We start from the raw sequence: 21,176 nt of genomic DNA, 5'->3' as shown, positions 1-21,176 counted from the left end.
CTTTTACGCTTTCGAGCTTATTTGTGCACCGTATGTGTTAAATTATTTCTTATCCGTGCAATATATATACTGTGGAAATGTATTTAATAATTCGTTATTCACATTATGTTTTGAATATATTTCTCAATATCCTGAATTTTTCTTGCGTTATCTTTTATTTGTGTTTCTCGCGTAGCACGAAACGCTTTTACAAATCGAGATTCTTTGAATCGATACGATAAGAAAACTGATATAGTTGAGAATCAGCATTTTCAATATTCTTTTCAAGATAAGATGATAGTGTGGAATACCATCAAATTTTTCTATTCATTCTCTGCAATGTTGCAGAAACTTGTGATAAGAAGACGCTCTGATAAAGGGACAGCTACATAAATATTCCATATATTACATATCAAAGATTCAGATTACATATAAAAAATTAACGTGTGAACTGTGAAGGTAAATATTTCATGCTCAGGCTATTTCGGCCGAATTGAATTTCTCGCAAGGTAGAAAACCTTTTTTCGCCTACCTAAAGAAAGTTATTTTGCAAAAGTTTTATGGTAATCATAATTTAATACGTTTGGAAACATTATATGTATTCTTTTTTTTTATCTTTTCAACAATTATTAACTATCGAAAAATGTATCGTACATAAGAGTCCCATGTTTACAGTTTAAAAGCACCGTAAAAATATTTACAATCTAAGGATTAAGATAACATATCACATTGAACAGGTTACAAATAATTTACATACTTATTACTAATACTATACTAATACTATACTAATTGAGTTATGTACATAACTCAATTTATATATTAAAAACATTTTTCTGAATACATACGTATGTCCGATGCTTACGTAAGAGTAATTTTAGATCTCCACTACTGCGAGTGAACGTTCCACTTTCTTCAAAGCGTTTCATTAACTTATTACACGATAAGGTGAAAATTAATTTCCGGCCAGCAATTTTCCCCTTTCCAACAAATCTTATTTAACTGTCTATGACATCCGTACCTGTAAATAAACGCTACTTCTTATAGAAATTATTATTATTAAAAATTCCTTCTAATACAGATTTTATTGCCTAGCAGTTACAGAAGATTTGTATAGTAAACCATTAAGTAAAATTTTATCCATTGATTAACACGCATTATCACACAATATGGTGATTCTCGTATCTGCATACTGTACATATATTAACAATCTAATTTTGACGAAATCTAAGGAAAAAATGCCTACTTGCTTTTTTCCATAAATTGATTGTCTGAGTCCAGGATAAAGTAAGTAAAAAATCATAATAATAAGTATATCACATACTTACGTAAGTAATTATATAGTTTATTATAAGTTGCCAATTACAATGTATTTTAAAACATCTTCCTGTACCTTGCTACGTGGAAAGCATAATTTACGTGCTTTTCTCTATATTAATAAAACAGAAATAATAAAATCGTGTAAAACTTTCCATGTCATGTCCAGTGCACACGCAAACGAAACTGTCACTGGTTGAGCTGTTAAAGCATTAACGCAACGATGAAAACTCTCGTTTATAATTACGAATACCATGAAAATAATGTTCGGATGTTGTAAAGAGGCGTTGCTTCTTCAATTAGGAATCACCACGCGTCCCTTTGAAAATGGCCTTGAGTAAAAAATAGGGAAGGACAATCACAAAGGGCAGTTGACCTCGTGGTTTTTCTCGTTGCTCCATTTTGCCGAATGTCGGCTCCCAGCCAACAAAGCGACGATTTACCAGCAGCGAAATAATAAAAACGGCTCGTTTAATGGCGTGATGTTTAGCTACGTGCTGAACGCGCTGCGTAATAAAACGGACCCAATACAATCGAGCTAAGTGCTCCGGTTAACGTCGAATATTTTGCTTAATTGCGCAACGTTATAATAATCTTGCGGGGTAATGTAATTATCATTATTTTCAGACAGAGCTGCCTGCAACCGTTTCGTTGAAAATTTTTAATCATTCCTCGTTAATGAAACCTCGAACAAGGATGTTGTAGCGTGGTTTCGCGATATTTCCGGAAAAAGATTCCGGCGCTTAATTCTCGAATGATATTATGTCATAAATGATTCGAATAATTTACCTTAGATTACTAAAATTCAGACTGTTTAACTTATCACGCGTTTTACATATTAAATATTCCAAAATTAAACTATCCAATCCTACATTTAGTTAAGAGTTAATAACGTCGTGTTGAGATTAAGAACGTAGAGTTGTAATACAGATAAGTTGATACTTGACTCGATCCGTAACTTTTTACTTTTAATGATTCCATCTCAAGTTTTAATACTTTCCAGAGGTTGCTGTTTATCCTTCTATCCAATGCATCGTTACCTCGTCAAGTATCTTCTTCCTTTAACTATTTTTTCCTGGCTCTTTCCACCAAGTGAAGCCATTTTTCATGATGGTTCTTTTTTTTTTACTAAATGTTTCTTGTTTCAAGGTTTTACGAACCATGATTTTTCTTTAACTTGTATGTTTATTGTTTTATAATTAACTGAGTTCAATGGAATATGATACATTTAATTTTATTACATTTATTTAATTTATTACACTTTATTTGAGTGAGTTATTTAATGATTAGGATGTGACTACGTTCAGAGAGGATTTTTATTATTTAATATTATAAAATATATTTAATAAATGTTTCTTTCATTAATGTATATGTAAAATTATGATTCCGTGTAATATTCTAACGAGACATTAGTTTGAAAATGATTCGTTAAAATTCGAGTAAATTCTGCGTTTCTAATTTTTCTCCTAATTAAATTCTGATATCCCGTGAAAACAGTGATTATCTGAAAAACCAATGGGTTCAGAGCCCATATTAAGCTCAGATTTTATTTGAAAAAACCAATGAAATTATTAGTAGGTCATTAACTAGATATTTAACAATAATTTAAATATTTAACGCTTCAACTATTGATAAAAAAGTGACATAATATCGACATGATGAAACATGCTAACGTCATAGACAAATTAACCGAAAAACAATGAAATAAAATTCAAGTAATAAAATTAATTAAATATAACAGACAAAAGTATAAAAAGTGAGAAGGTACACACACACAAAGGAGAAAAAAACAAAGTTCACGTGAAATTTGAAACATAGAAGCAATATAGTTGAAAATTCAAAAGAGGAAACAGTCACTTAAAAGTAGTTATTCTGTAACCTTGAATTCCGTAACTGGAACGTTTAATCGGCGTTATTCGACGACAGTCTGACTGGCACCGGCCATGCGTCTGATATTCCTTTAGCTTTTTGCTAGCTTCTCTCATTCCAGTACAAAGATGTGACGTAGGAGGAGTTACATGTTATCCATTCATCACTTCATTCAAGGTTGTTTCCATAAATCGCCAAATCTCGGACTAATAAACGAGATATATGGAGCGTTACTCGCCCCAAGTAATAATAAAAGACTGTGAGAAACAACCATGAATCCAAAGTATTAGTTTAAAATATTAAATTGAAGGAAAGGATGTAGAGTTAATTTATTCACTATGGTCGCTTTATTTAATCAATTACTTACGAATATTCAGTAAAAATTGAACGCTTTTTATTGATTTTATTTTCTAATTATTTCGATATAAATCTACCGTTAATATACCAAATAAGGTAAAATTTGTTAGGGTATTTCAAGAAATCTAACGAGTAATACTTATGTCCAGCAGTATGCATTATATAATGTCATTATAAAAATCGAATTCTTAATTAAATTTATCCAAAAAATAATTAATAGCACCTGATTTACCTGTCGAGCTTGATTAAAACGAATGACGAATTGTTAGTTGCAATCTATAGATCTTTAAAGAGCAACATTTTAATTACTAACGAGATTCAATTATTTCGATCTGCAATTAGAGAAATTAGAGTAAAATAGAGATTAATGCAATTTTCACGGAAAAATGTTTCATGTGTTTTTGTATTGTTCTTCTACATTTTTTCTATATTCATTTTGGATAATCTTTGAGCTCGTAAGAGAAACATCTTTTTCGTTTAGATAATTTTGTGGAAGTTGAAAAAGAACGATGATCGAAATTCGTTACAAGCAGTGACGTGATTAAAAGTTGACGTTGCCACTTAAGAAAATGAAGATAAAAAATACTTATATAACAATTTATATAATTACCTTTATTCAATATTTTAACATGTTTAAAATCGTACATTTTAAAAGATGCTTTCGTAAGAAAATACAAATTTTACAGGTATTGGTATCTGACTGTTATTGATTATCTATAAATACTACACGAGTTCGACAGGAAAATGTGACAATTGCACGATTAAACGCGCAATTTAATGTGAAATGGCTCGTCCTATTCTTCCATTTCCTTCTTTACTTTCTCTCTTCCATTTTCCGTGTCACTGTTTGTCTCTTTGACAGCCATTCGTTCCCGGTTCGGCGTCCAGAAGGACTCATGAAGAAACGAGCAGCAATGTCAGGGGAAGGGAAAAATAAAACGAAGGACAGAGGACGAATGAAGTTTCTTGTTTGTCGAGACGTGGCCCAGTTTCGCGGGAACACCTCATCCGATGGAACGGTTCCAGAAATACTTTACTTAAGTGAAATGTAAACAGTCGGTAATGGATTCGTAGTGAATCTTTGGGTAATTGCATCTGATTTTCTGTACAGCTTTACACTCCTCCAATTACACGTAGATCCGTATGAAAACGTAATTTCCGCCGGATATTCATAACGGAATGATCGGCTATAGAAATATCCCATCCTTTCAGAAATACCCTCGCACTGAATTACGAAGAAATTGCTCGGACGATTTAAATTGCTTCCAACAGTTTAAAATGCTTAGGTATACTTTCCATATACATATTAATAAACGAAGAATTTTATTGCACGGTTTTTTCTATTTTTCTTAGTATTGATATCATCATTGGCATACGGATGCTCAATTTGACGCGTTCGGATCGATAATTATGATAATCAATTTTTAGTGCTATGACATGGTTATAAATTATAGCTGCATATCAAAGTGCATACAATGCACGTACTAGGGAAAGATATATAAAATATAATATAATTATAACGTAATAATATTTTATAAATGGAATAAATATTTGCTTATATTCTACTTTTCCAATTGTGTTCATAAAAATATAAATTTTGATAAACTTTCATTGTGTGATTAATCTAGCGCATGATTTTCCGAGATAGTTTCTTAGATCGTACATGGATATCAAATAAGTTTTAAATGGCTTGTTAATCAACTCTCGATGACAATTATATTTCGTACAATCTCCGAGTAGATCGCGAAAATTTACCGTTTACGAAAATGAGTCTTGGCCCATAAAAGATTGGGAAGCCTTGATCTAGCATATGTATTTGTGTATATACCTGTACCATTCATTATTATGTTATTAAAGTAATGATTTCTTTAATTATCCACGATTGTCATGAAATAAAAATTTCTAATTAAATTGCTCTAGTACAAAAAATGTCATTCATCAAGATAATGCTTAATTCATTAATCTTGCATGCACAATTTGCAGCATAAATTGATGACGTATACTGAAATCTATGAATAAAAGATATATTCCATTACACTTTCCTGATACAATGATAAAGTTAGTGTTAATGGAGAAACATGATTATTTACGATTTATTGTTTTACATCTTTCATAATAAAACATAACGAGCAAAATTAAAGGAACGCTAAATTTTTACCGAAAAATTGCTAATATTTAAACTGTTATATTGCTATATTTTATAATAAGAAAACATACAATTATTTTATGTTTGTTTTAAAGCGTAAAGCCTGCATTTTCAGAATCCCTAAGCTAGTTTCTCCAACAGAGGTTCCTGTATAAAAATACGGAAGCGAAGATGTTTTTTCTTTTCCAAAATTTTTCAAATTCAATCGATTCCACAGACATCAAGATATCTCTCTCTCCGTTACAACGATTCTTATAGAGTTAATGTACAATTTTTCATTGTCGTTTTATTGAACTTTGAATAGAAGGTGGCATTTATAATGCACACATTATACGAACGCGCTAAACACACATACATTCTATGCAACCTTGTGTCACCTTGTAGCACAAGGTGTACCTTGTGTTATTCTAATGCCGGTGGCACATTTGTGTATTTCATTTTTTCAGTCAGTCGGACTATTGTTTCCTTTCAACAGGACAAGTCGTGCTTAATTTAAATTTCGACGTACTTCATTTTTACCAATTAACATGACCCCAAGGTGAATATATACAAAACTGCAAAATTGTCGAAATCGATCATTTGATTGGATATACAATATCACGCACCATCCTCTCTGATGCCGACAAAATTCTTTATTTAGTATCGTGTTTTATTACGCGAGAGTTATGAAAAGGGACGAAAGGAACTCTGCGGCGAAACTGCTGGTAAGTTATTCAATGTTATTTTTCTCTCTTCCTTCCGATGCCTAAGGTTTGAAAATTGAAGATTGTAATTTAATATCTTACGTGTAACGGAATAACCTAACTCGTATTACATTCTATCATGTTTTAATTTATAAAATTACATTTCGAAATACGTATTGTGTTTCAATTTATAAAATTATACTTTGAACTGTTTTAGCCGTGAATATTAATACATTTTCAATAGAAAGGATACGTTGTACAGGGTGCTTAGTATAATATGATACGTTCATTACTTTTACCGCATCTGTCAATACGGTAGACAAGATAGTGTTTAAATTTTCTTCGCATAATATTCACTTTTACGCTAAAAGCAAATATCCCGCGTGTTTTTCTATTTCTCTGATATAATGTGAAAATATTGTTATAAATTCTTCTTTACGTCATACTGCAGCAACAACATAGACTAATCTATCGCTTCTCGATTAACGAATTCCGATAGCGCAACATACTTCAAATGTATCTCAGTCAAAAAAATGTTTTCGATAAAGCAAGCTAACGGTTACTTTGTGTTAAAACTCTGTTCTACGCGAAAACACAGAGATTCAACACGTTGCGGTAAACGAATTTATCCAAAGCCAATAAATCACGATCATGCGATTGAGTTTTTTTTTTTTACAAAGATACGAGGATTCCGTGTTTTTCAACAGATTTCCCTTGATCAGCGGGAATGTACAATTTTTCCATGACGATAACGGGAAATACTAGATGCGTAATCGGTGATTACGCGCGTGATTCGCAACGCGATTTTGACATTATCACCCGACCGCTGACGTTATACCGCGATGTAAACATTGTCGAAAACGCATTTATGTACAATGTAAGTACATGCATCGGACTCGATGTTTCGTCACGATAATTTCGTTGATTGGATTTGAATGGTGTTTGACTGTGCTCGCGCTACGCGCTCACGATATTATCGGTATTAACCGTAAAATGTCATCCACTGGTGAACGTGTATCGTTCGGAAACCATTAATGTGTGAATAACTGCGAAAAGGCGATGAAAATACATAGAGCGTACAATGACGAGCCATGGAACTCGGCTTAAAATTAATATACATATTTATTTCAAAGGAATATTATTGCTATTACATAACGTTCTTTTAAGTTGACCTAAATATCGAATTATAATTTTTCTATCGAATCAAGAATATATAGAAGACTTGACCAAAAAATTCGTAAGACGTTTATCACTTACCCTCTTTTAAGTTACCATCTTCTTAGGTATTCAAAATGCTATTCTTTTACGATGATACATTGTCTGAGATGAACAATAACAGTCTGTAACGTGTCATCGATTGTTTCAGGGTGAATAGCATCGCACGCTCGAACTATTCTATTTTTTATATCCTCTGGTGTATTGTAGTTCGTTCTTCGTTATAAACGGTTCATTTTAATTCCCGACAAAAAGGATCAAAATTGGTGCGAGGTTCAATGCACGCGATGGCCATGTTATAATTCCATTACGTCCAATCCAATAATTTGCAATGTTCATATTTAAAATTTGTCTTATAAAATGTGTACGATAAACTGGGCAATCCTCGTACTAGTATCCACATTCTTCGACCAAGATCTAACGATGCATCATGTAAAAGCGTTCGTAGCTCATTTTGCATATTTTTGAATGCTGCATTCTTTTGTCCGCTTAATGTATTATTCATAAAGTAAGGTCCACCTATTTATGCCGCTTCAAACATTTACGTTCTACAGCCTTAATTTGTACGCATATTTCAATCATCGTGGGATTTGAGATTTTCAATTGACCAGTGACGCATATTTCTCAAATATAAACGGCCATGGTTGATGAAAGATGTCTCGTCAATGAACACAACATTTTAAAAAAATGTTTGAAAAATCATTTTCATATTGTCGTGGAGCCGATTAAGAGAAATGCACGTGATTTTCAAAACCTCCCTCATGGAGATCCAAATAGCGAAATGAATAAATAAACGAAATAAATGATACGATTGAAACCTTTCTTCGTAAAGCATTCGTATTACGCTTGTTCCCGGAATACCACTTACACGCTCAAATTCAAATTATTTCTAATAATTTTTCTATTACTTTCGTTTCTCACAGTTTTGATACTCACACACGATACTACTACTTCTTCACGATACTACCAGTTTTACGAACATTCTTTACTACCTTTGCTTATGTATGTACAATGTAATGTGATAATTAGCTTTAGAAATCATCACATGTGTATACATTTGAACCTTTAAGCTGCTTATTTTTCGAGTTACATAAATGATTATCATACTCATCTTTTGAATAATTTATTACAGATGGTATATCGACACACCATTAGAGTTGAAAATCATCAGATGATTCTCAGGGCTCTGTAGTGCGATAATAAACATATTTCCATATTTATAAGCTTCCACTTGTATTTTTTTGCCAAAACTTGCGATTTCGATAGATATTCACCTTTAATCTTAATTTCACAGTCATTTTAGTGTCATGTTTTTATATATGTACATGGGTGTGTGTGTGTGTATGTGTGTATCTAAATGAGTTTTACCATAAGATACAGTAACAAAAAGAAAGTGATGGTAATAAATAAAAAAAAAAATCGATGACTTGTAAACTTAGAAGAAGTAACCTTTGAAAACAAATATTTTTCTATGATATTAATGCCTTTAAACATCCAAGTTATCTATAAAATGTTTTACGCATCATAATATTTAAATGGATCACTCGGTATATCTTATAATATTTTCACCTATACATTTTGTATATTTTAAATGAAATAAGAAATGTAACGTATTGAACTTCGTCCAGTGAATTATCCTCCGATAAAATCCATACTAGAACATGAAATGAATTTGTTTAAATCAATTTTCCGGAAAATCAAATTCAAGATACAAGGAACGATTGCTTGGTTGAAGATACAATCGTCATTTCCATCTTATTCATCCATCATTCTCTGAATTTCTAAATTCCTTATAGACATTTCGCCGTCATAGCTCGTAAAACTGTATAGGATTTTATATTTTCATGTCTAACGTAGGATCCAATTTTGTCGACTTAAAACAAATTCCTTTGATTTATGTCTATCAACTTAGAATAATATCTTTGTTCGATTAGTTCTCCGGTAAAAGTTGAATACCGTTATTTAACAATGATTTTGCAATGAAATTATCAAACGTTATGCCAATAATATATTTAAGTAGATTTCGGTCATATTGATACAAAAGTGATATACGAAATAAGTTTTTCTTCAAATAAATTGACATTAAATGTTATGTAAATGAGCGTTTCTGTCAATTTTGCGAATTTCTTGCAATTATAGAAACGATATAGAAATGAAATAAGAAAAACAAATGGGTTCCTAATTTTCCAAGAAAAAGTGAAATTGTAAAGTTAAACAGCATTACGAATATTATAATCGATTATCTGTAAATTGTAATATCAATTAGATTACAAGGTATCAGAGCAAATTTTACAGTAACGCGAAAGTGTATTGGTATCCAATAAATGAACTTGTGTACGTAAAGGTGAAGGTTTGTGTACTTGTCGAGATTGGTTACATGGGAATTTAAAGTGATTTTGTAATTATGTGTATAGTACTACATACTTCAAAGGCAAACACATTCCATGATTCGATACACGTTTTCAACTACCTGAGAAAATTGAGTAAAACTAATGTAAATTACTTCTGGTTTCACTATCCTTTATAATCATGCTTGTTTAAATCAATATTGTTTTAAATAACATTAATGTATAAATATTTAAAAATACGTTATAAATATTATTTGATTTTTGTACATGCAAGATGAAAAATCTCTTTTAAATGAATATTAATTTTAAGATACATACTCTTTTTTCAAATTCACGCAGATATAATAATAATTGTAAAATTATTTAATTTTATTAAAAGCTCTCTCGTAGAAAAAAGAAACTTTGTCTTAACTATCACTTACATATTAAGCATGCTGATATAACATTCAAGTTTAAATTCAAAAAGGAAATTTTTAATCAGCATCAAATATATCTGTAGATTTAAATACTTTATCTTAATGGCTATCTTTTTACTGCTTTCTAGTCGTAGTCCATTATTTTATCTTCGTCTTTTGTCTCATACACGACGTCCAGACCAGCTTGGTATTCACCAAGAGGAACAGCTCTTAAAAGGATCAAATTATCTTCTCCTCCTCAGCTTCGATATTTTCAGCTCCTTTCTCTGGAAATTGTGACTTTATACATTTCTTGTTACTAAAGCTTTCTCTTTTTTCGCGAACGGGGCAAAACTCGTGTCGGGTCGTAAAACTTTACGAGTTTCGTTTTCTTCTTGATTCAGCTCGCACTTAGTAGCGACCGCTTTCTGATGCGAAAACCTCACCATTCTCAGCGCACTCCGTTTATCCTTATTTGTTTTATTTAATTCTTCATTAGCCTGAACGGTAAACGTATATGCCACAGCATATTGCCCAATATTCTGTTTGAATTTTGCAAATTCTCCAAGTTGTCGGTCCGATACGTTGCACAATTATATATATATATCTTTCGTTGAGTCTTTCCAGGGTCTAACCCAATATTCAGAAATGGAGGAGCAAAATATTCCATATTTCTACCTTTTTACTAAGATAGTGAAGCGGGCTTGTGAAGTATTTGTAACAGTAAGATAAGTTCTTAAGGTTCGAATGAAAAAAAGACTTGAAGAAATTGCTTGAAACCATATAAATTATATAAATTATGTTATAAGAGAATAGGAAAGAAAGAGCTTTTTGCAAAGGGATAAAACCTGTAAACTTTTTCAAGATTTATAGATGTTAGATTATAAAATTGTATTGATTTAGGGGATAACTGTTGGTTTATACATAATTTATCATTTCGTTGTTTCCAAAGGATGGCACGAATGAAAAATACAAGGAAGAATACTAACAATAAATCATATTTCCTATTTTTTTTATAAGAAAGTAATTTTAAGATGTACATTATGTTGTCAATGAATCCCATTTCACCGAAATTATCTTCGTACTTGATTTTCCAGTTAAACATATATTTTTATATCCTCTACAAAATTGAAGATACTAAAACATTAATTGTTTTAATAATTATACGTCCGGCTTTCATAAGAATTCGCCAATGTATCAGACATTTTTAAAAGACTTATATTTTCGAATGTAACAGGTTATCTTCATTTTCAATTATCTCATATTAAAATCCTTCTGTTTAATCATATAGTGACATTAAAATAAAAAAATCGACGAAGCAACCTATTTGCTCTGTTTTTCCTGTGATCTTCAAATAGAAGATTTTGGCCACTGGATCTATTTTTTCTATTATTAAACTTAAGCTTATTATTATTAAAGGTATGCTTAAATATAAAATATATATATTGGAAAATCTAATTTTGTAAATGACGATAATAAAATAAAATTTGTTTACAAAATAATAATATTAAGTAAATAATAATAATAAAGTTTTAAAGATATTTAAATAAAGTTCTTCTTTTTATATCGGTGAAATGCCCTTTTCACTAATCGTATAACGTAGTTGAAGAAATCCTGGTCCCGTGGTCGAGAAACAGAAATTAATCTGTCGCCTAAGTTACGATTTACCCGGATTATTTCCCGAAATTATTCTGTTCCCTTGTGAACAGAACTCGCGGTTAAACTCCGCCTTGGTCACCGGCTCGATGTAATCAAATTGGAAATTTGCATAATGCAAATTCGACGAACTAGAAAAACAGTGAACGTTGAAGTTTCATGAGAACGCGAATGTACGAGCGAAGTGGGTTCATCGTGTATCCACGAGCATTTCTATGCTCAATTAAGAGAGCACACGGAACACTGCTCAGAGGTAGAGCGACCAAAGAGGGAAAATCATTTTTATCCAGCCTTTGAAGTAAAAAAATTTGATATTTCTATTATTTTCAAAATATGCCGTAAAAAAAAAATGGATACTTTGCCTATAAATGAGACGGGAGAAGCGTAAACAAATCATGAACTTTTAGGACGCAATAAAATTAATTTGATAACCATTTGCTGTTATCCAAAATTAATATTTCTAGTAGTTTAAATATCAATTTATTTTATATCACGCAGATTTTGATTCGAATATAACAAATATAATAAATACTCAGTATGGATTCAGTGATATTAGGTTATTATTATCTAAATTTATTATTTAATTATAGTTAAAAACATCTATTGCATCGAAAATAAAAGAAATAACTTCCTGTTCACAAATACTGCGTTTCTTTTCGCTATGATAACAGCGATTCATATATAGTAAGCTCACAGAAATATTTAAGCATTCTTTAAAGCAGAATAACTTTTTTAAAATTGAAGTAAACGACGTGAGAAGATGAATTAGAAGAACGACGAATTAGTTTGCTAGATGACACGTAAAAATATTTTGAAATTGCAATTGGTATAGCCAACCAAAATCCTCGTAATATACGTAATGGAACATTTGTGAACAATAGAATTTTCTAACACTTTTAATAAAGTGCTTGCATTAATTATCGTACAGTGCAAAGGATAGAAAACTTGGTTCACTACTTCGCTAGTATTCTTTGTTTCATTGCAAAAGCATATAATTCACACGTCTACGTAAGCTGTCCAGATTATTCCCAGTTGCGACGAGTACTTATAATTAGTAATCACGCAAAACCATGACGAGACACTTTCAATAATTTACAATCTGGTTTCATTATGTCGATTGATCGCCACATATAAAATGACTAAGTGTTACTCGGGCTGATTGATTTATTAGATTATAATAAGTATAGTATTTTCCAGTTTTTATATGGCCTGTATCTATATTTATTTTACATTTCTAAATAATACTCGCGACATAGTTTTAGCTTTAGGAAAGCGTAATACGACGAAAATTTTCTTTTTCTTCTAACATGCTCAAAATTTCACAAAAAAACACCATATCACAATAAAAATTTATATCGTCAGAATTAAAATTGAAACTTTTATTATTAACGCATCAGTTAAGTTTTTATTGTTAAAATGACCGCTGAAACGTAATTTTTAAAACGATATATATAACATGCGTGGATGTGAAATTATCTTATAACCTGATAATTGACATGCCATTGTATTTGAGATTAAACTTGAGATTAAAAAGACATTCTTCTTTCTATAATTAATAAAATAACGTTATTTGCGTACTTCTTTTATTCTTTTCGGTATTTAAATGTCCTCGACCGTGTACGACTTGAATTGTAGATTGAGTGTTAACATTCCTCCCTTTTTTGTATCGTTAGCCGCAACCGGTCGTAATCTGTTTAATGAAAACGTATTATTTTGAAAGGATCGACGAGGAAAACAAGAAATGAAGAAATATCGTTATCCTATCGATAAAGATAAAAGATTTAATGGAAATTATTTCAGAAAATTTCTTCTATAATATTTTCTTGCGTTAAAAGGTACAGTATTGTTGTACCTTGTAAAAGTAAAGTATCCTTGTTACACGAAGGACAATAAAAGTTTTTATGATAATGAGAATTGTATTTTTATAAAACGAAAAAATATAAAAGCATTTCTGAAATAAGTATTTTTGCAGCGTGTTTTCTCTCGTCGTTATTTATGTTATTTCGAACAAATGGTTGCACAGGATTATTTTCACTGCTGAAAATCGTAAATTCTCCGGTACTTTGCCGTAATGGCACAAAAAGTACAAACGAAGCAGACCTGAACATGTGTATGTTTCGTGATCTCGTCATTAGCTAGCTCTTGTAACATCTACATAACGTAACATAATAACACCAAAAGTATCATTTTATATAGCTTAATTCATTAATTCGTAAATCCTTTTCTGAAATTCATCTGTTAAAGCATAATTTGTTAAAAAGGAAGATTAATTAATAAAAGAAGCATCGTTTAAATGAATGTTTCATTTTTAGTTGTTCAAATAAATCTGATTGCTTCTTATATGTATGTTAAAGATTGACTTGTAACATTTACAAACAAAAACTAGATTATTCCTTCGAAAATAATAATTAAGTAATCATTTACATTTCATACTACGTTTTAAAACATTTATCAGAGGGTAACTTTATCCATTCATCATTGTTAATTTTATTAACCTCACACGCATATTAAACGACGGTACGTTTACTTTTTCTAGAACACACATATCTTAATCTCCAATCTAGTTTCATTGGAACGACGGCATTTCACTATCACTTTTAATGCATCTATAGAAGTATCATTTCTACGATCTAAATAGGAATGAAATTTGGTTGGCTAAGCAATTATTGCAAATTGACATATTGAATAAGCAATAGAAAATTTTCAAGTGTATCCTGATGTATGAATTTCTCTGATGTGGAAGAATATAGTCGTTATTTGATCACATCTATCAATTTCGAACATGCCTTTATTATAGATTATAATAGATAACTGTCTGAAGTCTAACTTCTTTATTCAAACCAAGCATATCAAGGTGTACCGTGCAACTGGGACTAAAATAACTTCAAAATGATTATAAATAGAAAAATGCATTATGAAACAAAATGAAGCGGTTCGTTTAAAACATGCAATTACGTTTTATACTTCTGCTTGCATTTTTGACGTATCTTCATGCTTTAAAAATCATTTATTTAAAAATTAAGTATTACAATCTGAAATTTGGATTATTTTGACATATTATTGAACGTCATGTCATATTTATGATATATTATTATATACACTTCCATCTTCTTCTTCGTACTATTTATCATATGAGTCAAGTCTGATCATCATCAATAATGTTATATTACGTACATACATATATGTCATGTGGTAATCTCAAAACGAAATTTGTTTATAACACATATGAATATTTATATAAAATTGTCACTTTCCAAAAAAAGAGCGCTGTAGACATAAAAATTATATCAGTTAGCAATTATTTCTTTTTCGGAATTTTTTCAATTTTATAGGAAAAATATTTCTCTATCACTGAAAATATTCATTCATTCAGCTTTCTTGTTATACGAAAGAATTATATAATCAGTGTTTTTAATGGAAAATGAAATGGATTTTCTTTAGACACTGTATATGAACTGTTGTACTGAAATCAGTACAACAAACTCTCGTTTTCATCGCAAACATAATCTACTTATAGGGGAAATCCTGTTATCGCGCAATTGTTAGGAATCTCTGTCCTATCGGATCTAGTAACGTACTCGCCACAGTGTATTGATTCACTTACTGATTTTGCTATACGTACTTCCCAAATGTAAATAATGGAAATCTTTTAATGTAGAGTGTAGATCATAATTTAGATAATCGGTAGTCGAACAGTCGATAATGCGAATAATGCGATTGATACCCAGAGTTAGTGTTATCATAGTAGTGACGCGATACAGATATGTCTGTAATAAATCCAACAAATCTTAGACACAGGACTATTACGCAGGCCTGAAGATCACGTATTCTACGTTTATTATTATACAAATTTAATTATATTTTGTAAAGCCATAAAAACGTGTTATGACGAAGAATAAGGCTATAATTTAATAGATTATGAAACTCTTACGACGCTTGGTAAGATGATGCATTTAAAACTATGGTCTTCGGAAGTTCACAGAATCAAGTCTTGATAAATCTATTTGTTACGACCGTTCGCGAAGAGACGCGGTCGCGAGGAAAACGCGTCAGCGAGAGTCGTAAATTCTCGCTACGATTCTGCTAATCGACACCGCGAAATAATCGTTCCCCTGTTTCGATTAAGATAACAGAGGTAGTTCGATGAATTTAACACTGTATTAACAGGTTAACCTAAAATAGTATATTTGACAATAATATGATGAACACGCCACAAATTGTTTAACAATGAATACAGTAAATATGTTACAGAAGGTTGACCCGACTTTACGATATCTCTCAATGAATTCGTTAGACTATGCGACTTTAATTTTACTCGTCTGACCTCTCGATGTATAACGTTTGACTCGTCAGAAGGGACTGATTGCCCTTCGATCATTTCTTTGTCTTCTCTGGGAAACGACCCCCACTACGCTCGGGTCACGCCACCGTTCGCGCCTATGATCACGTATACCACCTTCTTGTGTGGAAAAAGTAACGGACCAAAATCGACGTTTCTAGATCTCGCTACTTGGTGACAACTATACGCTCGTCGATACATTGTGTATGTTTCGTCGGGTAGATAAGACGATCTGTCTGCGACACTGTAGGACCGTGAGCGATGGTTAGAAATACAGTCTGTGGTAAGCCTCGTGGCGTAACACTATTATTGTTGATTTTCTGTTTATTTATGTCGTCTAGTAGTTGTAAAGTGCTTTAATATATAAAAGTTAAGATGGTGATAAACTTAGGTTCCAAGATAATCATTTTAATCACTGGTTTATAAACAAATAATTCAACAGGTTTAGAATAAACCGTGGAATAACTTCATAAATCCACGAAGACCTGAGTTCTGTTGATAAAGATTAAATACTATTCAGTGTTTATTATAATCTTTAATATCAGTCATGTTTTATAGTTCGTTATCTTAAAATAACATGAAAGTTAGTTTACTTTTCGAGAATATTTTGTGTGATGGTAAATATTTAATTATATGAAATTTAATTGGTTTCACGAACAAACCAATTTGCATTTTAATATTTAATTTCATCGATACAATTAATCAGAATATAAATGGATCTACATCGGTGATGATTTATAATTAGTAGGTAGTACTTATATCGAAGACTGATTAATTCTCAATTGATATCGTTAAATCGTGGATGCCTCGCAATAGTTTAGCCTAAGTTACTTTTAAGATATTTTAAGGTATTTTTAAGTAATTTTAGTGTATATATTTCGTCTTAATTTGTATTTTTATGTTGTGACACAGACCATCAATATTTATGATCAAAGATATAGAATAAAGTTTAAAATTAAATATTATTAACGCAAAGCGTTGTGTGACGTATAACCCACGTCAGACGATTGAAAACACTAAAGAATTTATTTTTAAAGGAATTGACAACAAAGACAGAGTATTGTTATTAAAAACGAGTTTGACGTAATACATTAATGAGGCGCGAAGATGTTCTTCTTAATTTTAAATGATCCAAAAAGGAAACGATATTTCATTTTGTAAAAGTAAAACTATTCTACTCAAAGTTATTTATTTGCATACGTGTCTGTATAATTCAATTAAATTCAATAAAAGCTTAATCGATACACAATTCAATTAAAAACAATCAGTTTTCAGCTACAGTTTTCAGTCCCCATTTACTCATTTCCCGTAGTAATTATAACCATGCGGTATGTAAAAATATTTCTTTTTTGTGCATGTAAAAGCGAAGTATTAAAAAGACAATTATGGATAATTCTTTAATAGATGATTTTTTGATGGAGTATCATAATAGCAAAAATATAAAGCATAAGTATCGTGAAATAATTGGTCCAATTAGTAGAGAAAAATAAATTATAAATGCTATACGCTACATTATATAATATGACAACAATTTTCAGGAAACAACGTGGTTAACTATATAAAACTTAATGTTATAATTAAACAATCATTAATTAGGACTTTATCGCGATCGATACCCATGGTCGTAACGTTTCATCTGATGCGTATTGTATCATCACGATTATCAGGGACACCCGTTGCATACGTAAACACCCAGACGTGTTGGTATTCCACCTAAATCCGCTAATTACCCATCACTATTGTCCATCGACAATGAAAGCATGTTCTTAATTAAATTCCATTCTCGGCAGAACACAAGGTCCTGCTTTGTCGTTGTTCTGAAAAGGCTTTCGATTAATGAGCTTGCACAGCCTGCTACGAAAGCTGTAAGCTGCAATGAGTAACGACACCGGCATTAACATACATAGTTCGGCAAAACATCGCAGAGCTACAGCGAAAGAGAAAGAAGTAGTCTCAATACCCCACCAAACAAGCCGGTGGCGTGAGCGGTGCGCGCACGCGCACTCAACGAGCGCCTTTAAAGCTTGCTGCCGCCAAAATGCATTCTCAGAGTCAGTTGTGCACTACCGGTTGCGAAGTACGGGTCGTACTGTGATTACGTGTTCATTGACTGGTATTCGTGAGTTAAGAATAACATTTTACGGTATCGGAGAAACTGAAACAACGTGCGTGTGACACGTTCTTTGCATTCTATTTAACCTTTCGAGGAAACACGCTCGTTCTACACTATCGTGTGTTAGCGTTTCGAAAACACTTTTGCTCTCGTGTGCGAGTCAGTTGCATTCGCGTTTTTCGCTACGACCTCGTCTGAGTGAAACAGAACCTGTGAAACAAACTGTCGTCGAAGAAGTCTAGAAATGAGAAAACTTATGGAGAAACAGCTGTCTTGGCTTGCCTTACTCGTCACTGCGTTCTACTCTCGTGAGTAACTTTTACGTATCTTTCGTGTGATTTCTCAGCAGAAAGTCTGAAATACTCTTTACGTATGGTATCGCGGACAACAAGATTATCTCAGTTTCGGTCAACGAAATCTCGATCGAACAGTCAAACTCTATACGTGCTGTTGAATGCAATAACGGTGGTATTTTGAGGGAAAGGTGTGTGTATATTTATGTTTGAAGAATTTGATTTTTCGCAACAGTCGACCTAGCGTGATATATTGAAAGTAATGGCGGCATAATTTTCGTATCCAAGGAAACATTTTACTGATCGAAATTCGATGATCGAATATCTAGATTCGAAACGTTAGACGGGGACATTGGAGGCGGCGTTAGTGTTCTATCTTTAGATATTTTCGCTCTATTTCTGACGTGTTTTGCGAGTGTAATTATAATAGCCGCCTGTGAGATCTCGTACGAGCTATTGCGTGTGAATTCGTAAATTTGTTTACACACGCTGCCTCTGGTGACTAAACCATTAACTGACCTACACAGCGTTCACTGTGTCCTTGATTTCATTCAATCAGACACATCTGCCTGCGTAACTTATCAATCGCGTAAATAGTCCAATTTACGACTTCATCATCGAGGACGATTTTATTATCTCTTTATAACGATATCAATGTATTTCATTCACAAGTTTCTACGTTATTTAAAGGATTGAACTTCTTTATTAAAAATACTTATAAGATCGATTATAAATTGAAATGATAATATCGATGGGTGATATTAACAGAGAAAAAAGTTGATGTATGTTCTTTTTTTTCTGTGATGCCTAATTGGTCAATTAAACGAAATATAGCTGCAGCGAATTGAAAATCAACAGCATATGTTGTGACGTGCAGTCGCGATGCGTTTGTATTTTATTAACGTCAATGGTTTGATTTTTATGAATAAATATAATGTGAAATAAAAAACTGTACTTAATTTCATTCGAAAACGGTATTTACGATCGCATAAAGAGTGAAACACGCATGGCGTGAAATTCTAGAATGATCGTTTGAGAACAGGATCGTGCAATTAGATTTTCTCGTGGTGCGATACTAAAATAACACGATGCTCTTACCACGTGGGTGAGTCTCTCCGTTACATCGTACGAGATGACGTTGCAGTCGCTGATTGGACGACCGGATGGGCGTGCGCCTGGCCTTACCTTAGCAGCGTATAGCGATGGGACTGACTCAGTCCTTGGAATTTTCGAACAAGCCGGTTGTCAAACGTTTTCCACCGTAATTACATAAATCAAGGAAGATCGTAGTGTTTTTCACACATTGCTTTGAAACTTGTTCTGAAAACCAGATGATAATTAAGGTGTATGTTTGATGAATCATTTATAGGATGATAATGTTTAATTCATACAAGATTTGATTCTGGAAATTATGGCTTTAAATCATTGATATAGCAAATTATCTTTCTTCAGAATGACATAGATTCACTTTAGCAACACTGTTTAGCAATGTGTACATAGAATAAGACACTTACACTTGAGAATTAGAATTTTTGCGATTTGAATTCAAACGAATTTAGTCAGTCGAAATTAAAATTCGGTAATGAAATTTACACTAAAAATAGGAAGAAACGAATATTTTATGTCTTTTAATTTATCATTTTGTATCATAAAGAACAACTTATCCCACGATTATTACTTACGTAAGTCTATATGGATCTATTAAAAGTCAACTTAAAACCGTCAGTATGTATTATGCTGCACAGGAGTTCTTAGGCTATTTTTAGCATTAACTATAAAGTAAGATCATGAGCAGATGCTCAGGGTTAAATTATACTTCCTGTATGTGTATTTTCTATTTTACACAATTTTCTCATTTTGTTAAAATCTAAAAATATACGCACAGAACAAAGACAGAAATAACTTGGAAAAGGTTATTCAAATTATTAAGATGTATTATTTTGTTTATAATTTTAGTTGTTACAGGACTCTTATGTTAAATATTGTAATAAAAACTGCAATTATGCAGACTAAGATTAGGTATTTTTTTTGTACGTTTTATATCTAGTATGTAAATCCATCGCGTTTTTCGATCATTGTTTCATTCACTATTTGTGTGTATTATGTTTTCTACCATATTTGTTATTTTAAGTCACATTCATATTTCAAGTATACTTCTCAAAGCTTTCTAACTTATTGAAAATTATTTCAATAGAGTGATTTAAATTAGAACATCGTGCAAGTCGACACATAATTTTTCATTCATAATTTTGTTATAATTATTGTAAATGATTTTTGTAAATTTCTGAATACGAAATGAATCCTTTTACATGAATACAAAATTTTAATAAATTAAACATTCCTTGATTTCCTTGATAATCAATTATCACATTTCGTATAAGAGCAGAAAAAGACTACACATTTGTGAATGAAGTTATTATATCTGATCTTAATAAAAAATTTAATGTGTTCTGTGTTTTGCGTTCGTTA

The 21,176-nt window shown here is 31.6% G+C and overlaps 1 protein-coding gene across 1 annotated transcript in view; it reads left to right on the top strand.

The window, feature by feature from the left end:
- Nucleotides 1–18,362: 18,362 nt before the first annotated feature.
- The window catches only part of LOC117212752, a 78,268-nt gene continuing 75,454 nt past the window's right edge, over nucleotides 18,363–21,176 (top strand). The window contains exon 1 of the mRNA XM_033457779.1: nucleotides 18,363–18,722. Within this exon, the coding sequence (XP_033313670.1) occupies nucleotides 18,659–18,722 (64 nt within the window). The 5' untranslated portion in view covers nucleotides 18,363–18,658. The remainder of the gene's footprint in view (nucleotides 18,723–21,176) is intronic.

Source organism: Bombus bifarius, unplaced genomic scaffold (genome assembly GCF_011952205.1).
Source record: "Bombus bifarius isolate JDL3187 unplaced genomic scaffold, Bbif_JDL3187 scf7180000008366, whole genome shotgun sequence".
In the NCBI taxonomy this organism is placed as follows: Eukaryota; Metazoa; Arthropoda; class Insecta; order Hymenoptera; family Apidae; genus Bombus; species Bombus bifarius.
The sequence above is the reverse complement of the archived record's forward strand: the minus strand, read 5'-3'. Positions and strand labels throughout refer to the sequence as shown.